The sequence below is a fragment of the Cavia porcellus genome, unplaced genomic scaffold (genome assembly GCF_034190915.1).
Source record: "Cavia porcellus strain 051 isolate PalLab524CR breed Dunkin Hartley unplaced genomic scaffold, mCavPor4.1 scaffold_14, whole genome shotgun sequence".
NCBI classification, from domain to species: domain Eukaryota; kingdom Metazoa; phylum Chordata; class Mammalia; order Rodentia; family Caviidae; genus Cavia; species Cavia porcellus.
In genome coordinates this window covers 46,131,134-46,154,121 of record NW_026947497.1, presented here as the reverse complement: position 1 = coordinate 46,154,121, position 22,988 = coordinate 46,131,134, and the positions used below count along the sequence as shown (strand labels likewise).

At 44.2% G+C, this 22,988-nt stretch overlaps 1 protein-coding gene across 11 annotated transcripts in view; it reads right to left on the bottom strand.

Annotated features, from left to right (window-relative positions):
* Nucleotides 1-8,074: 8,074 nt before the first annotated feature.
* Nucleotides 8,075-22,988, bottom strand: part of Arfip1 (ADP ribosylation factor interacting protein 1) — a 103,565-nt gene continuing 88,651 nt past the window's right edge. For all 11 annotated transcript variants that reach the window (XM_013160355.3, XM_063260853.1, XM_063260855.1 and 8 more), the window contains one exon: nt 8,075-9,994. In XM_013160355.3, coding sequence (XP_013015809.1) covers nt 9,839-9,994 — 156 coding nt within the window. In that variant the 3' untranslated portion in view covers nt 8,075-9,838. The remainder of the gene's footprint in view (nt 9,995-22,988) is intronic.

The following is a 22,988-nucleotide window of genomic DNA, read 5'->3' as shown; positions in this document are numbered from 1 at the left end:
CTTTGTCTCTACCTGTCTGAGTGTATTTGCAGCAAGTTGTCCGCTTTCTGCTTTTTAAGGTGCATGTGTGTTGTGTGTATGTTGTCTGTTGTGTGTATTGTGTTTCAAGCTGTGAGTTAGAGAGATAAAGGAGAAATACTATATACAACACTGAGTTTCTACCCAGAAAACCTTCAGCTGGATCTTTTCCTCATCCATTTGGTGCTCAGAAAACTGGTTGGTGTTTGTTATAAATGGAGGCCTGGCTTACAACATGCAAACTATAAGCAGAAAAAAATAGCTTTACAATGGAACATGGCATGTGTGTTCTGATCTTTACTATTTTCTTCTATTCATTTTTGGTTTTATTCTTTTATTTTTAATTTCTCAAGGAAAGATATGAGGCTATTTCATCCCTTTCTTCTTTTTTAAATAAATGTACCTGGTGTTAAAAAAAATAGAACATGACAGTGTATTACCTTTTTCCCTTTGCCTGCCATAGAAAAATGTGAGTCTGAAGAAGAGGAATTATAAAACAGCAGGTCTGATGTCAGTTTCTTTTGCTACTGGTTTTGTTTCCACACTGTGTATCCTTGTTAAGAAGTTAAAAGAGCAAACAGTAATCTGAGACTGCAACACACACAGTTAAAGCAGTTCCCAAACAAACCTGATGGATCCACAATATTTGTGTGTGTGCGCGAGTGTGTGTGTGTCTTTGGTGGGGTACTAAGTGCACGAGCTGATGAGACTTTCTTTGTAGGGTATAGAAAGGTGGGGTGAAAGGCCTTGTTGGCGAGTGAGGAACTTGAAAAAACCTTTTTGTGTCCTTTGAAAGCACTTAGTTTAGTAAGAGCTATGGACAATTTCTTTACCCTAAGTTTCTGTTTCTAAGGTAAATACTTTGGTATGATAGTACCTAATGAGGCCAGTCCTTGGTAATCAGACTTTTTCCCACAATGCTGGGAACTGAACCCAGGGCCCTGAGCCCAGATGCTAGGTGGTAACTGTATCTTAATGTTCCTCTAGAAGATTTATAGAAGCAACTAAAATGGACCCTCTTTTGAGAAAGGAAAGGGTGAGCTTTCTGTCGAAAACACTATTAGTCAAGTCTTGACTGGCTGTGGCTACGGAGTGAATTCCTATCCACCCCTCCACATCAAGCACACCCTTCTGTGGGTCTGGGCAGTGGGGTCCGTTGGGAGTAAACCAGGGACTCCGCCCTTCATCTTCTCTCCTTAACTTGCTGACCTCCTATGGGAAACAAATAAATCAGGTCCTGTGTGTTCCCTGCGAGGGGCAGTATTAAATTCTTGACCATTCCTAGTTTAAAACGGATGAAAACTTCTGTTCCTCAGATTTCTAGTGTTTTTGTGGTTTGCAAAGCCGTGTGTTAGGTAAGAGTAAAATTCCATCTTACAGGCTACTCTGTTGCAGTTCCTCAGGAAAAGGTTGGGGAAAAGAGCATATCCTTCGAAGTCTCCCAGGTCCTTCCCCACTCCCCTCCATCCCTTGATGAAGGCCAAGACAGGAATTTCGGAAGTCCAGGTTTTGGATGTGTCGCACTCTTGTAGGGCGAATGCCAGGCAGTGCTGCTGTGGGTATTGGGGTTCACATGGCAGGAGAGGGCAGGGTAGCTTTGAACTGCATGATAGTGAAAATATCAGAAAACTATTAAATAAAATTGATCCTAATTTAGAATTAAAACGATTTATTAGGGTTAAAAAAGGAAATCCTTAGTGCTTCTTAAATTTTGAGACAGGGTCTCCCCAAGTCATTAAATCGTCCAGATTGGGCTCGGACTTGTGACCCCTCTGCCTCCATCTCTGAAAGTGTCGCCCTACACTGGATGATCCAGGTTTTTAACAAAAGTTACATGCTACCCTCCATGCAGTCAAAGCTCTGGAGAAATCCAACTAACATAGTTCCTTAGTTTCCATCTTTTCTGCCAGAGTAAGTCAATTTCTTCTTCTGCATTAGGCCACAAAATCAATACTGTGATAAAGGATTTACCTGCCAGAATTGTTGATAAGTTCCAGGAAGACATGTCTGTAGCTACTGAGTATTCCCTGGGTGACTCTGAAACACCCATGTGCCCCAGACCCTGGAAGCCTATGTAGTTTCACCCACACACGTAAACAGCTGGGTGGCTCAGTAGTAATACCTTCTCCTTCTGAAACACAGCAGCCCTTGGGCTGGCCTCCAGATCAATACTAAGTCACATATGTATCTGTTTCCTTTGTGGAGCTGGGAGTTGAACTCAGGACCTTACCCATGCTGGGCAAGGGCTCTACCACCCCTGGCCCCACAGCTATGACCAACAGCTCTCTCCTGATGATCTCGGAAGTTTACATGAATTCTACCACTGTGATGGTCCAAACATTCCAATGCCACTAAGTACGAAAGAAATCAAGCATGCAAGCATTCACACTGGATTGACTGGGAGCTGGGGAATGTATTCAGAGGCAAAACCTACAAAGGAAAGTACTGTCCTCCACTTAAGCTCTGAATATTTAAGATTTAGTTTGGCAGCATGGCTGGCACCATCTTCACACAAGCTGCCATTGTGCGATGGCCAGTGAATCCTTTCTCCCCACCCACCACACATACGCAGAGAAGAACAAAACCAGACTTCCCATCTGGAATCAGGATGGGCTACTTTCATTCCTAGCCACTAATAGTATGTTCTCCACTCTGGTCCCCGCTTCACGTCACTCACTGTCTGAGTATATTGATGCTCTCCCCATTACACCCAAAGCATGAGGGCAGGGCTGTGTTACTCATCATCAAATCTCAGCAGCATTTACTCCCAGGAATCAATCTGACAGTGGCCGGGTAGCTAAGCGCCCGCCCTTCAAACTTGTGATCTATTGCACAAGCAAAGGACACCGGTGGGCTTCCAGTTGCTCGGGGCCAATGGCCCTGGCTATGCAAACCATCACTGCTGAGCACCCTGAGCGCCACACACACAAAGACTGGGAAGGGAAAGAATGTCCAAAGTGGTTCTTGCCCTCCAATGGCTGCAGGAAGAGAATCACCAGCCCAAAGCTCTTCCAAGTAGGATTTCCAGGTAAGTGTGTGAGGCACTGCATTTTATGGGGAACTGAAGAACACACACCTGCACAGGCCAGATCAGGGGCTGCAAAACTGCTGAGGGGAGTTGAATTTCTTCATCTGAAACTTGAAAAGGAGCAGATGAAGAACACTGAGAATGAAGCATGTAGCTTGGATCTTCTACTTCTTTTAGGGTCACACTGCAGAGATGGGAAGTGAAGAGCCCAATGGCCTCAGTAAGATGACTGTCTAGCTGCCACTTCTCAGGGTACCTGTGCTTCCACTAGGCAACTCTACAAGACTCCAAAGACGCCACTGCATGGGAAAAATGGTATTATAATAATGAAAAGTCAGCAGATGAAAAATTAATCATGAATTATATTTCCCTTAACTAACTGAGCCATCCCAATTCACAAGTGAAAAGGAATTTACGTAAAAATGAGCTGAAAAGACCAGCCAGGCAGAGCTCTTCCTAGAATAAATCAAGGTCAAGGCTGAGGTCGCTGGCGAGGAAGTGTGGAGTGGCTGGGACTGAAGCTGCTTGTGCTGCAGGGAAAAAGGACTTGTTTTCAGGGCTCCAGTCCTGAGCACAAACAGTGGCTCCAAAAGCCTGGAAATCCAAAGACAGCACAGCAGCTTCTTATTACATCACTGCATTTTTCTTAAAGGACAAAAGGGCAAGTTGGAACCAGAGCTCGCTGTGTTTTACTTTGCCTTCCCTTGTGAGTTTAGGCAAGATCTCCAATGCATAAATAAAATAAGTAAATAAATAAATAAATTTTCTCAGGCCAGGGGCCATTTGGAATTTCTAATTTCATTTATAGAAGCTCCATTTCTTCATAGTGAAGAAAATGACGAATCTTTTTAGATAAAAATTCAAAGATGTTTAGATTATTATTATTTTTGCAGTGCTGGGGATTGAACCCAGGGCCTTTGCAGATGCCAGGCAAATGCTCTCTCTGAGGCACCCACAACCCCAACTCTTTCGATGACAGTGATGACTGCTATATCGGGGAACTGAACCCAGGAAGTGTTGCGTCCAGTTTTTTTGTTTTTAATTTTGAGAGAGGGTCTTACTAAGTTACCCAGGGTGGCCTGAACCTTCCATCTGCCTGCCTCAGCCTCCTGAGTAGCTGGGATTACAGGTGTGTGCCACAGCGCCTGGACCGTTAAATTGCTTTTAAAGACTTATACTGCAAGAAGTCTAAATGATGAGTTAAAGGTGTGTCCTCAGGTGGCCGCTTCCAGTCCAGGAAGAACTACTGGATTTAAGAGTCACATGGACTTCAGGGAGTTAGCAGAATCAGGTGATGAATTCAACACTGGAAGATGAGCAGTCATTCAGCAAATACTCACAACTGTTTAAGCTCACATACTTAGGGGAAACCTCGAGAGCCAGTGATTATATAGTGATCATCACCATGGTTAAGCTCAAAACACTGCCTGGGCTTCTACTGCTTCTCCTATGGATATAAATTAGGAAAATTTAATACCTGGTTATGTTCCTGGTTTTTAACCTGCAATAGAGGTGGGGGACAGGGATGACAATGTGACAATGTCTAGTATTTTTACCCGAGGGGTACTTCAGAGAGCTATTTTACTGGTTTAAGAAGTCAGTAATCCCAGCACCCCGGGAGGCTGAGGCAATAGGGTCACAGGTTCAGGCCTACCTCAGTGTGAAGGCCCTGGGTTCAACCTCCAGTACTGAAAAAACAAAACAAGACAAAACAAAACAAAAACCACCCTCTTATTTAGGGTAAACTTGGCCATCCCATAAAATCTTTTCTTAGATTAAAAGTTATTAAAAACTACCAGTGTGCCAATGTATTTTAAGCAGACTTAAATTATCATAATAATGCTATGAATGAACTGCTAAATTTTAAGGAATCTAGAGTTGTAGTACAGAAAAATATTTTGTGCTAATCTATGGGGAAAAGACAAAAAATAGCAGAGTAACTTATCTTAATTAAGCCAAAACAATGTTTTACTTTGGAGTTTAATTTCCCTTGCACTTATAAGTAGCCACACAGAAAATACTGGAAATTAACTGAGGAGAAAAATGAGGGGGAAACTGTGGTTCACTGAATGCCCACTTTCCTATGTGGAATGGATTCTGTAGTCTCCTACCCTGAACTATTTCTGGTTCTTTGTTTGCCATGCTTCTGTCTTTTACTGACAAACAGAAAGCTATCCAATTTATACATACTCACTTGAGGTTCTGTTTCCACACACAACCCAGTTCCTCTCACACATCTGCAGAGGGTTCTGGTACTCGCGGGAACAGACGAGAGTGCTGGAAGTGTCGGAGCCAGGCTCCACTTCTGCGGAACATGGGAGATTTAGCAGAATCCTATTCTTTTTCTGCAAAGCAGACTTTTAAAATACTTAATGTTTTATTATGAAATACTCTGTAAAGTTTTAAAAGACTAATACTATGAAACCCCACATAGCCGGCCACTTGTTTCAACAACTGCTAACATCCTGCTGTATCTAAAACATTTTCCCACCAGGGACCTACCTCAGTGGCTTAAATGCTTGCCTGGCAAGCACAAGGTCCTGAGTTCGATTCCTGATTAAAAAACAAACAACAAACTGCCCCCACACATATTTTCCCATCCTTTTCTCAATTCCAAGTTTTTCTTTCCATAAAATGTATGAACATATGTGTTCATACATTTAACAGTAAGCTGCAGGTTTCACGCACTTCACTTTTAAATACTTTTGGGATCAACAAAGCGCTATCTTGTTCCTCTTACATCTTCCTTGTGAGTCAGCAAGTCACAGCTGAACCACAGCCGCACAAAGTTCATGATCTTACACCGTATACTTATGGCCAAGTCTTGTCCAGGCCCAAACAAAACAAACAAGGCTTTGGTTTTTGTGAGACATCTCATTCGTAACAAAGCTGAAGCTCCCAGCTCCCGCAACATACTGATGCCTGAACAGCTTAGGACTCACATTTCAGACCAGCCCAACTCCCTTCAGACCGGCCCAACTCCCTTCCTCACTCTGCAGCCTCCATGCCCCTTCAAGGGGCAAACACCAGAATAACGAACAGTCTAATTTAACAAGCATCTACTGGAGGAGCCAACGTTTACTTCACACAAATAAAGCTGAACTTCAGCTTCCTGTACATTGGGAGGACCTCTTGGCAATTTATTATAAAGAACCACTTATGCCAGGAAACCTGTTGAGCAGGAAACCTTCAAGTGGAAATTTAGAATTTAATGAAAGTCTTCAAAAAAGGGAAAGTCGTTTGCATTGTTCTATTTTAATAGGTCTTGCTGTATTATAAAGAGTAAAGGACCTGTGGCCTTGGAAAAACTTTGAATTAATGCAAAATATAGCATGTTTTTTGATCAGAAAATAGCCACTGTCAACTGGACAACCTTAGCCAATGTAAAAATTTGTAATCTCTAAGGGTTTCAATGCCTAAATTTGGTTAGCATTGAATTAAGAAGCATCTAGAGGGTCCCAATTCACCCAGGTACTGAACAGGTCAGGAAAATAGCTACCGCAACTGATATTTAGGATTACAAAATATGGCATCCTAAGTGGCACTTCATAAATATTAGCAAAAATTACACATAAATGTCGCACTGAACAAATAAAAATCTGCTAGTACTTTCCATACCTTGGGTCCCTCCAGGGAAAACTAAAGGAAATAGCACATTTTGAGGTGGATAAAATACTGTTTTTAAATATTAAACAGCCCCACGATAAAAAGAAATTTACCTCTTTGAAGTTTCTCTTTTTTTGGTTCTGGGGATTGAACTCACCACCTTGCACTAGCAAGGCAGGCGCTTATGCCAAGCTAAATCCCCAGCCCTTAAGTTTTTTCAGTATATATTTTACTTGATACTTTGACAGTATACATTCCACTTCAGGCTCACATGACTTGTTTTGCAAAGCACTATAAAGATCAATGGATAGAAAGGATGAACATGTTACATACTTTGCCATCCATTTGGGAGCAGATGAGTTCCTTTTTTTTCAGCTGGAGGACACCTTTAGGAGGACCTTGACCAGAAACACTGGTTTAGCTATGTAGCTAAAGTCACAGGATTTAAAGGGAGAAATCCATGTGTTTAGTTGCAAATGCTCATCTGGTACTAGAAGTGTGTAGGCTAGGTCGGGGCTTCATCTGTGAAAGAGGGCTAGCTAACCTGAGGAACCTTCAGGTTCCATGCTCTGGGATCCCAGCATCGTGTGTGGAACACGGAAAGAATACTTTAGAGTTCAGACCTCAGTGCGATTGGGTCTGTAGCATGGATCTTTCTTGGACCCTGGGATCTGGAAGCACTGGGATGGAGAGCTGCATTTCACAGACTGGCTCTTCAGGGTATTTTAAAAAATAATGGAAAAATCAACAGTTTCCACCATCTCCTACTGCCACACCCACATCTAAAAACTCATGATTGTTCAGCTTTTATCTATCTTCCTGACAGTTTTTCCCTTTCCACCTAAAACATTTATAAAGTGATGTCCTGCTGAGACCCCCCCCCCCCTTTTTTTTGCATAGTGGCTTTAAAAACATGCTGGCCTGGCCCTGGATGTGCTCCAGGAGGTATGAATGGGCACACTTCTTGAAAGCAAACAAGATGGCCTTCGAAATCTACAGACATACTTGGAGGGCCCCTCTTCTGGGGAATAAACATACCCTAAGGAAATAAGCAGGAGCGCAAAGAGGAACGCAGGCCCCTTAAAGGACATCAGAACCTGAGTTTATAACACAAAACCCTGGCAACTGAAAGACCTAACTTCAGCCTTAGGTCCTTGGTCACTGAGAAGCCTGTTATTATCTTCCATGTTGTGAATATGAAATACTTTTCCTAACAAAGTTAATTTACTACGTTGCCTAGTACTGATCTCTTTTGCACAGGCACCCACAACTCAGTCATGGGTATTTTTATCACTCATCCACAAAACTAGCTCTTGCACTGCTGTAACTGTTAATGAAATGTGCTAAGACAAACCTGTTCAGTTCCCAAAGAAGATTCAGGCGGAGGGAAAAGAATAACTTACTGAGCATGACAACTGTAAGTAACAGAAGCACCATTTTTTATTTTCCTTGTTTTTTCCTTGATTTTTTCACAGGAAAAAAATCGTATGTCCTCAGAATTTCCAAATAGTTACTTCTAATTTAAAACTACAAAGGTCAGAGAAATCTGGTACTGCAGCAAACACTTTTAATAAGAATACAAAATTCACACCGAGGCACATCTGGGGAATGTCAATGAACTATCATAAGGAGTTATTCCGCTGGAAGAATAAAATAAGGCTCTTTTAGAGTACAAATGTACAGAGGGAATGATTTAAAATAAGTTTATGATTTACAGTCACATTACATTATATTAAGCACTCAGAATAGGCATCTATTAATTAAAAAGCCAGCTAAGAGGCATTTGAACATATATAACAAATCTTACAATCCATGAAGTTCATGTATTACAGTAATTTTAAGTACTTCATTTCAACACAATAGAAATGAACAGAAAAACAGATCTCTCTCAAAATATTAATTTACGTCTATGATAAAATCAAAGGGACTTTACACATACAGAAGGATCTGTTACTGAGGGACCACATCACATAGCGAGTTTGCACAGTGAAGCCAATGCTGGCCTTTCCAGGCACCTCTCCGTGACTGCTGTACCTTTCCTCTGCTCAAATGAAAAATCCTGTCTTCTCCTTCTTCAAAAGGAACTGAGGAACCAAACAACAAACACAAAGCTGATTTCACCATGAACTGCCAGTGTGGTTAATGAGAATGAAGAGCCCGACACTGATACATAGTGTTCCATGACACAGAACAGACACGCCCAGCACTATGGGAGAGGGGCTTCCTATGGGCTATGTACATCTGTTGAGTAAGAATTACTGTATTTGAGAAGGCACATATCTGTGATTTAAGGCTTAAACGGTATTATTACGTGGAGGTCAAGGAAAGCTCTTTAGGAATTCACTTCTATTAAAGTGGAATTTATCCAAAACCTAGCTCTCTCAGTACAGATTCCTAATCCAGAAACCACTGAGAATTTCCATTCTCAAGTCCACTTGTTTAAAAAAAATTTTCTTTAAAGTAGGTTTCATTATAAATCAAAAGAAAAGAATTGCTAATGCTATTGTCCAATGACTTTGGGTGATACAAATTCACAAGCTTAAAAGCTTTACAGAAATGACAGTGTAATTCCTGTGTCTTTAAAAAAAAATACACAAATTACAATGGTACAGATTCATTTTTAAAATGGTATCTGCCACAACCCCATGAGTCAATCAATGATTCTGTAGCACTGCCATCTCTGTGGGTGCTGAGAACACATATAATTTACTCTGCAAAATAGTTTCTTTTTTCTTTAAAACAATACATGAAAATGACTGCCATAAAGATGTTTAATATATTCATATATAAAATATCTGATGTTGATACAAATCACATAAACCTCCCTTTGGAAAAGTTACAACTGGCCCTCATTTCTAGGACCAAAAACTTTAAATTTTTATCTTGTCAGTGCAAATCTATATTAGATATTTTCAAACTACAGAAATAGCCATCAACCCTCAAAATACAAAAGGATTTCTCAAAAAGGAAAATTATCGTGTTCAAATTATAGAAATAATGTTTACATTTAAGCCACCCACCTTCCTATCAAATGGAGTTCAATTGTTAAAGTATGAAATATTAAAGCTGTTTGTGTGAGAATCACTACATGGCTGTCACCCCTCACCATCCCCAGCTCTCTTTAACTCTTATCAGGTGTGCTGACAAATACAATGACAGAGCTTTCTTTCCTTTCCAGGTGAGACTTTACTGTTCTTCAAGCCAGGAAGGGGCATCCACTCCGGGCGTTTTCAACTTGATGTGGAACTGTTTCAGGGTCTGCTCCAGCTGCTTCTGGTTCCCAGCGAAGTAGGCAGCGATGGCGTTGTGGAAGAGGACCAGCTGGTTGTGTAGCACTTTAACCTGTGGACAGGGCAGAGCGACAAGACTGAGCATTTAACGCCAGTGACAATGACAGTGAAACAGAAGGCGACTTTCTGTACTCCTGGTGAGACAAGAGCCATTTTAGTAAGATAGCGGCTGTTACACACACAGCAAGCACACACCACCTGGCAGGGCCACTGAACCTATGACAACTTTCAAATCACCCTAAAGGAGAGAGGCCACTGAAAGATGCTACATGGATGCTTTGGTTAAAAAAAAAAATTCTATTTTTCAGTGCTGGGAGTTGAACCCAGGACCTCCATGTGACTAGGTAAGCACTCCACTAAGCTAATCCCCAACCCTGGTAAATAATTTGCACACATTGCTGAGTGCATCAATTAAAAATAGCCTTAAATTTCCCCTCAAACTAAATCTACTAACACCTAAATTACTGAAAATGGAGACTTACAATTACCATTCGTTACATACGATATACCAGGTATGAAGACCACGAAGGCTAAGCTTATGTAAAGGTGGTGTATTCTGGGCACATTCAGATCTGCATTCTCTTGTAAAGAATTAAGCAGTGGCAACAAGCATTTACCAGTAAGGCAACTGATAAAATCCCGATGACCCTCAGTTATTTTCTTTCTTTCTTTCTTTTTTTGACCCTAGTTATTTTCAATTGCTCCTTACTTCTAACAGTTGCTGTTTTAAGCAAGTAATGCACCCCTGTGACTTTCTTAAAGAAATAAGCAAAGCATCACAAAATCTTGGCTCAAGTTGTTTTCAGACTGTTTATAACTGCAAATGCTGGACAAAGTATAAAATAATTCTGATCTGCCCATCAATGAGATTTTTAATAATATAAAAACATCTAAACTATGATGCTCTGTAAAGACCAGATATAAATTCTGTATGTATTCGTTCGTTCTCTTTTCACTCCGTCTCTCAAAGTGAACCCTGGAACCCAGCTGCTCCCAGTGGCCTCCCCTGGGACTGCTGAGCAGGCGGGAAGGCCACTCATGAGGGTGGCTCGGTGACAGGAAGGTGCTGGGACAGAGTGGGAAGGCACCAGGATGACCTCAATAGGAGACAGCGGCTTAATAAACAAGGAGGAGAATTACACTAAAACTCAGGGAAAAGAGTGTCCCTGCACTGTATGTTATTGATGAAGGATACGTATCTTGAAAATGTGACAAAATCCTGGAGACGCAAACCAGCCCCACAGGAGAGGCCATGGATACCATGTTCTCAAAGGAGGAAACAGGAACGGCCACTTACACCTGAAAAGCCCTCTAGCCTCCTTAGGGAGCAGGTAATGCAAACAAGAACTAACCGGAGATGCCACTTTACACTCGCTACATTGGGAGACTTAAAACGAGAAGCCCTCGGGTCCAGCTGGGCACGGCCCTGTGGCCAAGTTTTGGCCTCTGTCCACACAAGCCTCTGGCCTGGGTTCAGTTGCCAGCACCGCCAAAAAGAAAGATAAACCGCATTTCTCCTACTGACGGTATGTAAATATGTACAATGGCTTCGGAAAACAATCTAGAATTATCTACAAAACAAAAGATTTACAGATAATGAGATTTAATTCCTGAGAATCTGCTGTAGAGAAATACCTGATCAGCTGTTCCAAGACAGAATAATGATGTTCACAGCAGTACTGTTTTCGGCACCAGTAACAGAAAGAAAAGAAGAAAGCGAGCAAGCCAGCAAGCCAGCCAGCCAGCCAGCCAGCCAGCCAGCCAGCCAAGGGAATCACTACAAATGTGTCCTCACGGGACAGCAAATCAGCAAACTGGTTTTTACACCACGCTGATGTGAACTGCGGCTCCGCACACCCACACAGACGGGGCTCAGGGAGGTTGGGCAGATTAAGTCAAAGCAAGGTACAGAGCACTTTGAGGAGGGCTCCGTTTGCTCAGGAACATACAGCTGAGCATGTTCACATGTGGTAAAACCAGAAAGAGAACCAGTAAGAAGAACCAACACAAATGTGGATGCAGGACCTGTGTGTGGTGGCACACGCCTGTGATCACAGCACTCAGGAGGCTGAGACAGGAGAACCCCCGAGTGCGGGGCTAACCTGGGCTCCATGAGGGAGTTCAAGGCCAGCGTTAATTACTACATAATGAGGCCTTGCCTCAGAAAGATGAGAGAGAGAGACAGACAGATAGACAAGACACAGAATAAGTCAGACGTAAGGGCAAAGCACAGAGGGGTAGGGGTCTTCAATACTTCTGACTTGGGTGGTGAGAACACAGCGCCATCTTTTATTGTTTTTGGTACAGTTTCTGTTTTGCCTACATGCTACATTGTGCCGAACATTCTGTTAAAGGCACTCATCTTTTTTAATCATGAAAAGAGACAGTTTGTGTGTCTGTACCCTAACTCTGTGGAGGTCCTGTGCCGCTGACCACGCTCTACCTGCAGACACCCCCACTCTACAACCAGAAGCCAAACGAAGCTTGGCTTGCGTTTACAGGTAGGTCCATGCCCTGGTCCAGCACATGTTCCCAAGGGTCTGCTCCATGTCAGGCCGGGCACCAGGGCTGGGGACATGAGTAACTAATGAAAAGGGAACCATCTCCACGCTGAAGGCTGCTCTGCTCCACAGCGGGAGGAGAGGAGGCCAGGGCGGGGGGATGGGCATGCTTGGCACGGTCTTGGCGGATTACAGCTGTCACATTCAGAAACCACGGCAGAAAAGGTGTAGCACACAGGATGCAGGATGGTGACCCTGTTGAGAAGAACACAGCAGCACTGGGGAGGTCTGAGGGTGGTCCTGCCGGGCACAGCTGAGTGGGGACTTAAGGAGGTGAGGGGGAAGCCTGGAGACAGCTGAGGAGGAGGGAGAGCAGGAAGGAGGGGAGGCGGGAGGGGAGGACAGCTGAGAAGGAGAGGAAGGAGAGGAGGAGAATTGAGGACAGGAGGAGGGCTGAGGAGAGGAGGAGGGCTGAGGAGAGGAGGAGGGAGAGCAGGAGGGCTGAGGAGGAGAGGAGGAAGGCTGAGGAGGAGAGGAGGGGGGAGAGGAGGGCTGAGGAGGAGGGAGGGGAGGAAGGAGAGGAGGAGGGAGAAGAAGAGGGCTGAGGAGGACCGATGAGGAGGGATAAGGAGCACTTCTAAGTGTAGGGAAGGTGGACAGCAGAATTCACTGACAGTGCCAGAGGAGAACAGAGACAATCCAAGGCCTTTGCCAAAGCAGCCGGAAGGATGGCGCTGGAAGGCTGCAAGAGGGAAGGTGCGGAAGAGGAGGAAGGTGATCAGGAGCTCCCGGCGGGAGTGCCACCGAATCTTTCCCAACGGCAGCCAGCGCTGGGGTTGTCATGTGGGGGTCGTCAGCACCCAGGTGACATTTAAAGCCACATGCCTAGCTCATCATTGGAGTGGGCAGACAGAAGTCATTCAAAGGTCAAGTTACGCGAAATGAACCATGCCCCTTGTGCCTTGAAACATCCAAAATCCAGTCCAAAGTGACTCATAGGCCTGTCAGGGCTAAATTTATAAAATTTATAGGATTAAAATATAGAAAAAAAATCTTAGTCACTTGGGTTTGGCACTGTACACCTACAGTCCTGGCACTCTGGGAAGCAGAGGCAGGACCACAAGTCTGAGACTAACCTAGCAACTTAGCAACTTGGCCAGACCCCGTCCCAAAATACAAAATGTGTAGGGACGGAGCTCTGGAAGGAGGCCCTGGGTTCAGTCTTGAGTCACAAAGAAACAAACAAAATACTAAGCATAAATTAGAAAGAAAAACATCAGTAAACTGGTCTTCATGAAAAATAAAAATATTTTCTCTTCAAAAGAGACCTCTGAAAACGAGAAGCCATCTGTAAAGTACGTATTGAAGAACTTGATAGACGCAGAAGCTGCAGCTCTCACAGACATTTGGTGAGAATATAAAATTGTTTTTTGCAAAGTTCATCAAGTTTCTCAAGACACGGGCCATGTAACGCTGTGACCCAACCCTCCACTCGTAGGCATTTGCCTGAGGGACATCTGTCTACGTCCATAGAAGGACTTGCACATGAATGTTCGTGGTTTCACTTGTAATAGCTTAAAATTGGTAACCACTCAAATGTCAATGGACACTGATTAGATAACTAAGCAGGGCTGTTCCCATGCAGTGACTCTGACTCAGCCATGAAAAATGAGGAGTGAGAGGTCCAACATGGAAGGCCATAAAGACACTGTGTTCACTGAAGAAAACAGAAACAAAGTGCAAGAACCATCTGATTCCACTCATGTAAAATTTAGAAAATGCAAGCAGCTTCTTTTAGGGCTTCATGCTAGTAACCTACTGAACAATTACTAGCAAACAGGCTTTTTGTATTTTCACTGTGAACGTCCAGTTTCACAAATGGGGTCTGATCAGTATTTTATTGCTCTTTGGGTCACAAAACTTTTTTGACCTGAATTTAATTTCTAATGCTTTAGAATTAGGGATGGGGGTGGGGGACAGGGAGGAAAACACAGGCTTTACTTTAGGTACTGGACCTGCAGTGCACGGTAACAACAGTCTAAAGAGTAACTGTCAGAAGGGGGGAAAGGCGAAAGAACATCTTTAGCTAACTCCACAAACGTCAATGGGAGCCAGTTCCTCTGCGGCCCTGAGAATGAAGGCCGAGAAACCTCAGCTGGGTGCTTTGGCTGTGCTGAAAGTGGTCCCAGCCCTGCAGCAAAACCGTCCAGGGGCAATCACAGGAAGGGTGCCGGTTAGGACTGAGGTCTGGTTCTAACAAAACCTTCCCTGCCCACGTTCACAAAACTGTTCTCTACTCCTGTGAGAAGGCTGATGTGTAACCCTCTTAAAATACACATACTTCAGAGCAGCTGTTGGTGTAGATAGTGAGTCACAGCTTTGCAATTATAATGAAAACCCCAAAGTACTACAAATGTAAGAATAAACTTGCATGTCCACGTTAGTATCAGAAGCTACTCATTCTAACATATTAATTGTTTCATTCCGTCTTATACCAAAGCAGAACATTTAAATTGTTTTTTCTATTAGCATTGATTACTGTAACTTACTATTCATGTTTAGGTTTAATAATAACACCTTCACCATCAGATACAAATTTTTTTTTTGAGACAGGGCCTTGCTGTCTTGAGTGTGCCACCATTCCCAGCTTATCAGATACAAATTTAATAAGAACATTAAGCTGATTATTTTATCCAATTGAAGTTACTAAATCAAAAGTAAGAAAGAATTAGAATAAATCGATTCTCAATATGAAAGTACTTTTTAAATTTAATGAATTAAAAATAGACCAACTTGCTTTTTGGCTGTTTGGATTAACTAATTTACATGATAATATGCACTCATACAGTAAGGTCTGCCTGATAGGCTACAGATAATTCTCAGGATATTTTGACTATTAACTAAACAGAAATCATTACCAATTAAAATGAATAATGAGGGTTAGGGACTTAGCTCAGCAGCATAAACGCCTGCCTGGCAAGCGCGCGGTTGTGAGTTCGATTCCTGGTGCCCCCCCCCCAAAAGAATAATTAAATAGCATTAGAAAGGCAATTGCAATTTTATAATTTTAAAAATAACTTATTTTCATAATCTTAGGACAGACTTACCATCTCTAATCTGAAAATCCCAAATCCAAAATGCTCCCAAATCCAAAACTGAGCTCTCATACAATGCTACAAATAGAGAATTCCATCCCTGATCGCATGACTGGTGCACTGCAGTATCACACACAGTCATTTCCAGGCTGTGTGTGTAAGACGTCTATGAAACAAATGACTTCATGCTCAGACTTGGTCCCATCATCAACACCTCTCATTATGTGTATGAAAACATTCTGGAACTTGAGAATTCTGAAATTCAAAATGTTCTTGGGTCCCAGACATTTCAAATGCGGGATACTCAACTTGTACTGACTACATTGGAACTGTATGAGCAGTTCTGACACCACACCAAAGTATTATTATACTTTAGAATCTTGACCTTGAAAAAGTCAATCTGGAAAAGATCTATGTATTATTGAGAAACACAGAGAAAGTGAAGAGGGGGAAAGATAAAGCCTACTTTAAGGAAAAAGAATAAAAAGCCAAAATGTTCCAGGAAATATTCAGATTCATTTCATTAGTTCATTACATTATTTCAATTTACTTCTACATTTAAGTTATCACACTATGAAAACTAAGGCGACACAGATTCAAGGAAGGAACAAACTATTTTTGCTGAACTATACTTTAGCATGGTGAGGTAACACTTCCGGGAAACAAAATAGTATGATGGGGTAATATATTATTTTTCCATGTATTCTGCATAGACTATTATCTCCACATTGCAGTTAAAAACAAAACAAAACAAGAAACACCCACCCACCCACTGGAACTCAGCGAGTTACTTTAGCTGCAGGAGCTTAGACCACTGCGAGGAGAGGTGGGCAGGCCGCGAGCGCGGGGAGGGGGGCGCCCCCCGCAGGGCCATCGTCTTCCAACGGTTTACACTCGTTCATCTCTACTGATCTGTCAATACCCATAAGGCAGAAAATGTTTCACAGGACTTGTAATCAGAAGTTTAAAACAAACAAGGGCAGCAGAGCACTTAGGAATGTAAAAAAGACAGATGTTAACCTTTTCTCTAATTTTTTGTTTCTGGCCCTGAAGTCACAGCTAAATCTCCTTGGAACAAGGAATCAACATGCAGCCTGGAGCAGCTGAAAGAAATGTCAATTCTGCCTAAAATCACAAAGAATAAAACAAAATTAAACTGCCGTAATAATGAGCAGGAGAAATACCTTCTTTGCACTACTTATATCCTAATAGAAAAAAATAAATACAGTGCTTAAAACACAACGAAAAGCAGAAATTTAAAACAGGAGCAAAAGAGGCAACAATTATAGGTGGAAATAAGACAACAAATTTTCAAAACCTAACAGCAGAAACAACTACAACAGTTTAAAAATACCCCAAATCACTGTGAGCACCTCACAAAGAACTGTCATAAAGATCTGCCGGGCACTAAATGGCCCAGATGGACAGATGCCAACATGGCGGCTGCATTCGCAGAGCGACCCCGCATCCCCTCCACACAACGCTGTCACTGCGACAGGGCAGAGCAGCCTCGACCCGGCCCAAGGCACAGAGAGGAACCGGACCTCAGGAAGAAAGGGTGGGAGGGACTGAGGAGCAGGAGCAACAGATGACACCAAGAGGGCGACACACAGATGGTGTCTGCAGACGACGAACACACAGACAGACACCATTTACACTCAGCAAAACACTGAATGTTAAGACAGGTCTCACCATGCAGTTTGGACCAGCACTGAACTCACTCTGTAGCCTAGACTGGCCTCAAACTCACAGCAGTCCTCCTGCCGCAGTCTCCTGAGTGCTGGCATTACAGGCTTGTGCTACCATCCGTGGCTTAGGTATGTTTTTTTTAGTCAGATCAACTTTTTTTTCAAGTCAAACTGAGATTATCTACCTTCTTATTCATAAAATTAATTTTAAAACAAGAGTTTACCAGTTAAAATAGGTTGTTACTCTTTATATAGTCACCACAGTGAAGTTCTTCAAACTGGTTACAAGATTTTTTCTTTTTTCTTTTATTGCTACCAGGGATGGAACTCAGGGCTACAGGCTTGCAAGGCAGGCCCTTAGGCTGTTAAGCTAAATCCCCAGCTGGTTACAGGATTTCTGAATACCAGTGAAATAGATGTTTAGATTAGCAAGTATACAAAAATACAGTGGCTTGGCTTACATGTGAGGAAAAAGTGGAATAAAATCATTCTTCAGTAATAAGTCCCCAACCACTACCACGTAAACTCTTCTTTAGGGCCAACTATTTCAAAATCACCATTTCTTGCCCAATATCAATCTTTTTGTAGTAAGTAAAAGACTAGGAGAATAATAAACAGCAAGTGCAGCTGTCTTGCCTTTTACTAGGTTTGCAGAGTATAACTTCATAACAGCTCTAGAAGTGTCTGTCATGTCAAAGCAATCACCATTGAGAAAGAAACACTATCAAAACTATGGGTGTGGGCATTGGAAAGGGAGGGAGAGACGGAAAGACAAATCCTAATTACAAGCAGGGGAGGAGGAACAGATTTTATTTTTCTGACTCATTAGGATAGGTTTCAACAAATCATTGACAAGGAGAAGGTAAAAAAAAAAAAAAAAGTAAGAAAAAGAGGGCCAGGGCCAGGGCCAGGACCAGGACCAGGCTCGGCTCAGTGGTAGAGCTCAGCCACTACACAGAGGCCTGGCTTCAAGCCCCAGAGCAACCGTAAGAAAATAAAATTAGAAACAAAACAACAACAATAAATGGGAGTCCTAAGGAACTCCCCTAAGGCAAGAGGGGCAAAATACTAGTTCTTTACTCTGGAAAGAAGGAAACTGGTGACATTATCTGTAAAGCCTAGTCAGAGCAGGTCAGGGAACTTCAGACTTCTCTGTGGTGCCTTAAAATTCTGCATGTGGCTCAATATCCAGCATGGGAAGAGAACGAAAGGAAAGGAAAAGGGAAAGGAGAAAGGAAAGGAAAGGAAAGGAAAGGGAAGGGCGAAGGAGAAAGAGAGGGGGAGGGGAAGGGGGGAAAGACAAGAGAAAGAGAAAGAGAAAGAGAGAAACAGAAAGGAAAAAAAGAGAAGGAGAAAGACAAAGAGAAAGTAAGGAAGGAGAAAGCAGAAGAGCGCGGAGCGCGCAGGAAACCCTTGACGGCTGGCGGGCAGTGGGTCACTGGGCTGCCTGGCATCACTGGGAGATCGTGCACATCGGAAAGAAGAACTCTGAAGGCCGGGGCTGTTCCCACCCACAGCCACAAAGGCCTGGTCCTTTGCACTGCGCAACACCGCGGCGCTTGCCCTGTGCTCCGCCCTCCGGTGGCTCAGGAGTTGGATGTTTCTTTCCTTCGGTTACATGACAGCCATGTTACTTTTGGGAAGGAGCTGCGTTTGGTGATCCCGGGGGCACTGTCACAAAGGGGGACCACACATGAGGGTCGGGAGACTCCAGGCGCGGCACGGGGCCCAGGAACCGTGAGGAACCCCTCCAGTGCCCGCTCACTTCCTCCAGCCCTCCCGGCTTCCCGTACCCACACCACAGCCCATCTAGGTCACAATTCCTTCCTGTGAGTGCAGAGAAGCGGGACAGACACCAGCAGGCAGGGTCAGGGAGGGGTGTCAGTACCCTAGCAGGTGTGATGCTGAGTGCTGATGGCACAGCGGGGCTGGGCTGGGAGTCCCCCACCCTGCGCTGGCCAGGCGGCCCGCCACCTGCGTGCAGAGGCTGCGCATGGAGATCAGGGAACGGAGACCTCATCTTCCCTAACATATAATTCTGATCCATGCTTTGGGTGGCGGTCTATAATCGAAGTGGGATGCTTTATCAGCATTCCGGACACATCTACTACTTTTCTTTTCCAGAGTCTGTGAGCAGGGGTCCACGCTGCTTTGAGAAGAGAGGAGAAACCCGACAGCTCACAGACACAATCATCCTGTGTCCTGCAGTTTCGCCAAGCTCTCTGAGCTGAGGCCAGGCAGGCCCCTGGGGCGGCGTCCACTTTCCCCATCAACCAGATCCTGTGTTCTCTTCCACACGCGACAGCAGCGTGTGCGCCACACACCTGGTTAACACCCTGCGCAGGCCAGGCCGTGCTGCTCCGCGGCGTCCCCGCTCCTTGGGGTGTCTCCTGAGGCTAGGCAGTGCGTAGGGCACCTCAGGATTCAAAGGAAGAAGCAAGAACGGAAAATCAGAAGGCTATCAAGTCCAAGAGGAACAAAGGAAAGCCTGCTGTCGGGTGATTTGCTTGTCAAACCGGGTACGCGTGAGCTGAGACAGGGCTCCTCGGAGGGTTCGGGCACTCGCCCCAGCAGTCCACACAGAAAGCTGAAGCTCCAGCCACAAGCCCACCCTACACACATAGGGTCCACGGTTTTCCGACCAGAGAGTCAGAAAACAAACGGTCTAAGTGACCGCTGAATGCTCAGTGAGCCACACGTGACACACACTCGGGAGGCTGAGGCAGGGGAACTGCCTGAGTTGGAGGTCACCCTTCACTACACAGGGAACTCAACACCAGCCTGAACTACACAGTGAGACCCTGTCTCAAAAAATATATCCCCCTCCGGCCCACACCCCTTTCTTCTTTAAATTTTGAGACAGGGTCCCACTGAGTTACTAAATTACCCAGGCTGGGCCCAAGTCTGCAATCCTCCATGCTCAGAGGGCTGAGATCACCAGTGTACCACCAGATGATTACTAGATTTTAAAGCAAACAGGAAACTATAGGTTTTACTGTTTAGAAAACAGAAATGTCCTTGAACCTCATTTCTGAAAAATAGTAAGGATGCTATTAAAGAAAGAAAACATTTTCTGCCCTTTTTGAAGTAAAATTTATTTTTGAAATACGTAGGACTTTTTTTTCCCTTTTGTGCGCTTGGCAGCCAGCACTTATGCCACTGAGCTAAAGCCCTGGCCAAGGTAGGACTTTTTGAAATGGGGTCTCATTATGTTGCCTATGTTGGTCTCAAACTTGCAACCCTCCTGCTTCAGCCTCATGAGTAGCTGAGATTACAGGTGTGTGCCCCAGCACCCAGCCTCAATGGGACATTTGAATAAGTTAAAAAAAAAAAGATATGAAAGGTTTAAATGAAAATTCTTTTTCACTGTTGTCTCCATCCGCTGGTTCCACTAACAGTAACTGGTTCGATTGGCTAAACTTTCCGGTCCTCCTCGATGCAGACGGGGGGTGTGACTGTGCTTTCTTCCTGTGCTGCTTCCTGGCACACGAAGCACTGCAGCAGGCGCCATGCTCTGAGCTGTTTCTCCCTACTCCACAGCCTGTTCCTAGGACCTTCCCACCCACAGAACCTTCGGTACCATCTTAACGGGCGCAAAACACCCCAGGCAGACTCAGCCAGTGTAAGGACCCAGTCCTGTGCTGTGCGGCACTGCTTTGTGTCATGGGTGGCACCAGAGGGTGACCCTGTGTGGCGCACTTCACCCTGGGGGGCCGTATGCTTCCCAGCCGTTCCCTCCTCTGTCGGCGTCTCCCGTCTCACTGAGCAGCAGCATGGGTTGTTCCTTCTAGTTCAGATCCTCTTCGTGGTGGTGTGGTGGCACCTACTAGTGATCCCAGCACTCTGGAAGGCTGAGGCAGGAGGATGAAGGAGAGTTCAAGCCCGGCCCAGACAACTTAGTACAGCAGAACAACTCTCCCCACACTGAGTCTCAGTCTGCTGCTTCCCAGGCATTTGGTCCAGCCTCGGTCACCTCCTCCAGGAAGCTGCCTCCACCCCACTACCTATCGCCTCTTCTCTAAACTGCTATGTTCACGCTGAGATCCTACTGAAGGCTGTCCTTTGTATTTCAGACCTAACACTAGCCAGGAACTCTTTCAGGGGCTTTACTGCCATCAAAGCAGACTTTCCCTTAGTGAGGGAGGCCTCGGGTTTGGTCCTCCCTGCCTTCTGATCCACTCTGCATTCGGTCACTGCCGCAGGGCTGGCTGGTGGGCACACCAGCTTTCTGCTGCCAGGAATACTGTTTCCCAGGTACCCAGTTCATAGCATTACCTCCCCTCACTCACCCTACCACAGGCTTCTTTCCTGGTACTGGAGGTAATTCAAAGGGGTTCTACATCCCCAGCCTCTATTCATTTTGCCCAGATGGTCCTGCCTGAGCCTCCTAAGTCATTGGGATCCTGGCCCCCATCACACCTCACTGACCACGCCCCTGTCCCGAGAGCACGTCACCGCCAGACCTTCCCCTGCACATGTGTACATGCATGCACACGCATACAAAGCGTGATTTGACTAAGGCTATTTTTCTTACTGCAATTAGTTCTTGGAGGGCTGAACTGTGTTTACCTCTTCATCGATATCCTGAATACTTGCTGACTTTCTGGCACGCAGAACATACATGATAAATGTGGGTCAAAGGAAAAGGAAAGAACAAAAGCAACACGAAATTATTATTGAATTATATGATGATATACAGGTGGCAAAACTGCACGGAGAAGGAACAAGACTGTTTCTCCTGGGTTAGCTGCATAATACACTCAGAAACTTCCACCCATTCACCTTTTATTTAGAAATACAGAGGGTTCTTTCACCTCCGTGACTGAACTTCACTCTGTCTACCTCAAATACTGCTGTTTCTGTCTCCAGTTACAGAAATAAACACAATGAGTTGTTTATAAAGGATGAAATGAGTTGATCTGGACATTTTCAACACTTTCGCTTCTTTCTACACTGACAATGCCGCAGATGCAGAAGCCTTTCTAAGAGAGCATGCTTTGCCCCCACTGGGGAAGAAAGAGGGGTCAGGACCTGCCCTCCTGTCCCTCCAAGAGGACTCTGACACACTCCCACCTGCTTGAGGCTCCTCCAGTGCACTACTGATTCTGGAAAATGCGAACATGAGTTTGTTGAATGAATACTCTGCACTTAGCAACATTACCAGCTGCCTGTCACAAGGCCTGGGAAACAAGGCATGGTACCTACTATACAAAGTCTAGAAGGTACCAATACAGCTTGCTTTCTCTTAAGTAAGTCAGTCTATACATTGTTTGGAACTATAACTGGTAAGCAAACTGCCTTAATTCACAAAAAAGATACCTCGTTTCATGACAAATACACATAGGTACATCTATCACTCGGTATTAATACAGGCACATGGAAACATTATATACTTACCATTCTTTAAGTTTGCTGAAGGAAAAAAGGTTGAACTAAGAGTATACTATAGGGGCTGGGGATTTAGCTCAGCAGCATAAGCACCTGCTTTGCAAGCACATGGTCGTGAGTTCGATCCCTGGTACTGATAAAAAAAAAGTATACTATAAACACCTCAATGCTAAAATATAGCTCAAAACTAGTTCCTTATCTACCTCAAAATTTTATAAAAAGATTTAAAAAGGAAACCACAAACCACTAAAACTTACTTCGGCAGGCACAGGACTCTCAGCCCTGTCCTCAAGGACTGCTTGCTTTGACCTCATGAACCACTATCTACTGCAGCTGCGCTGTCACCAAGCTTCTCACCACAGAGGAGAAGCCGG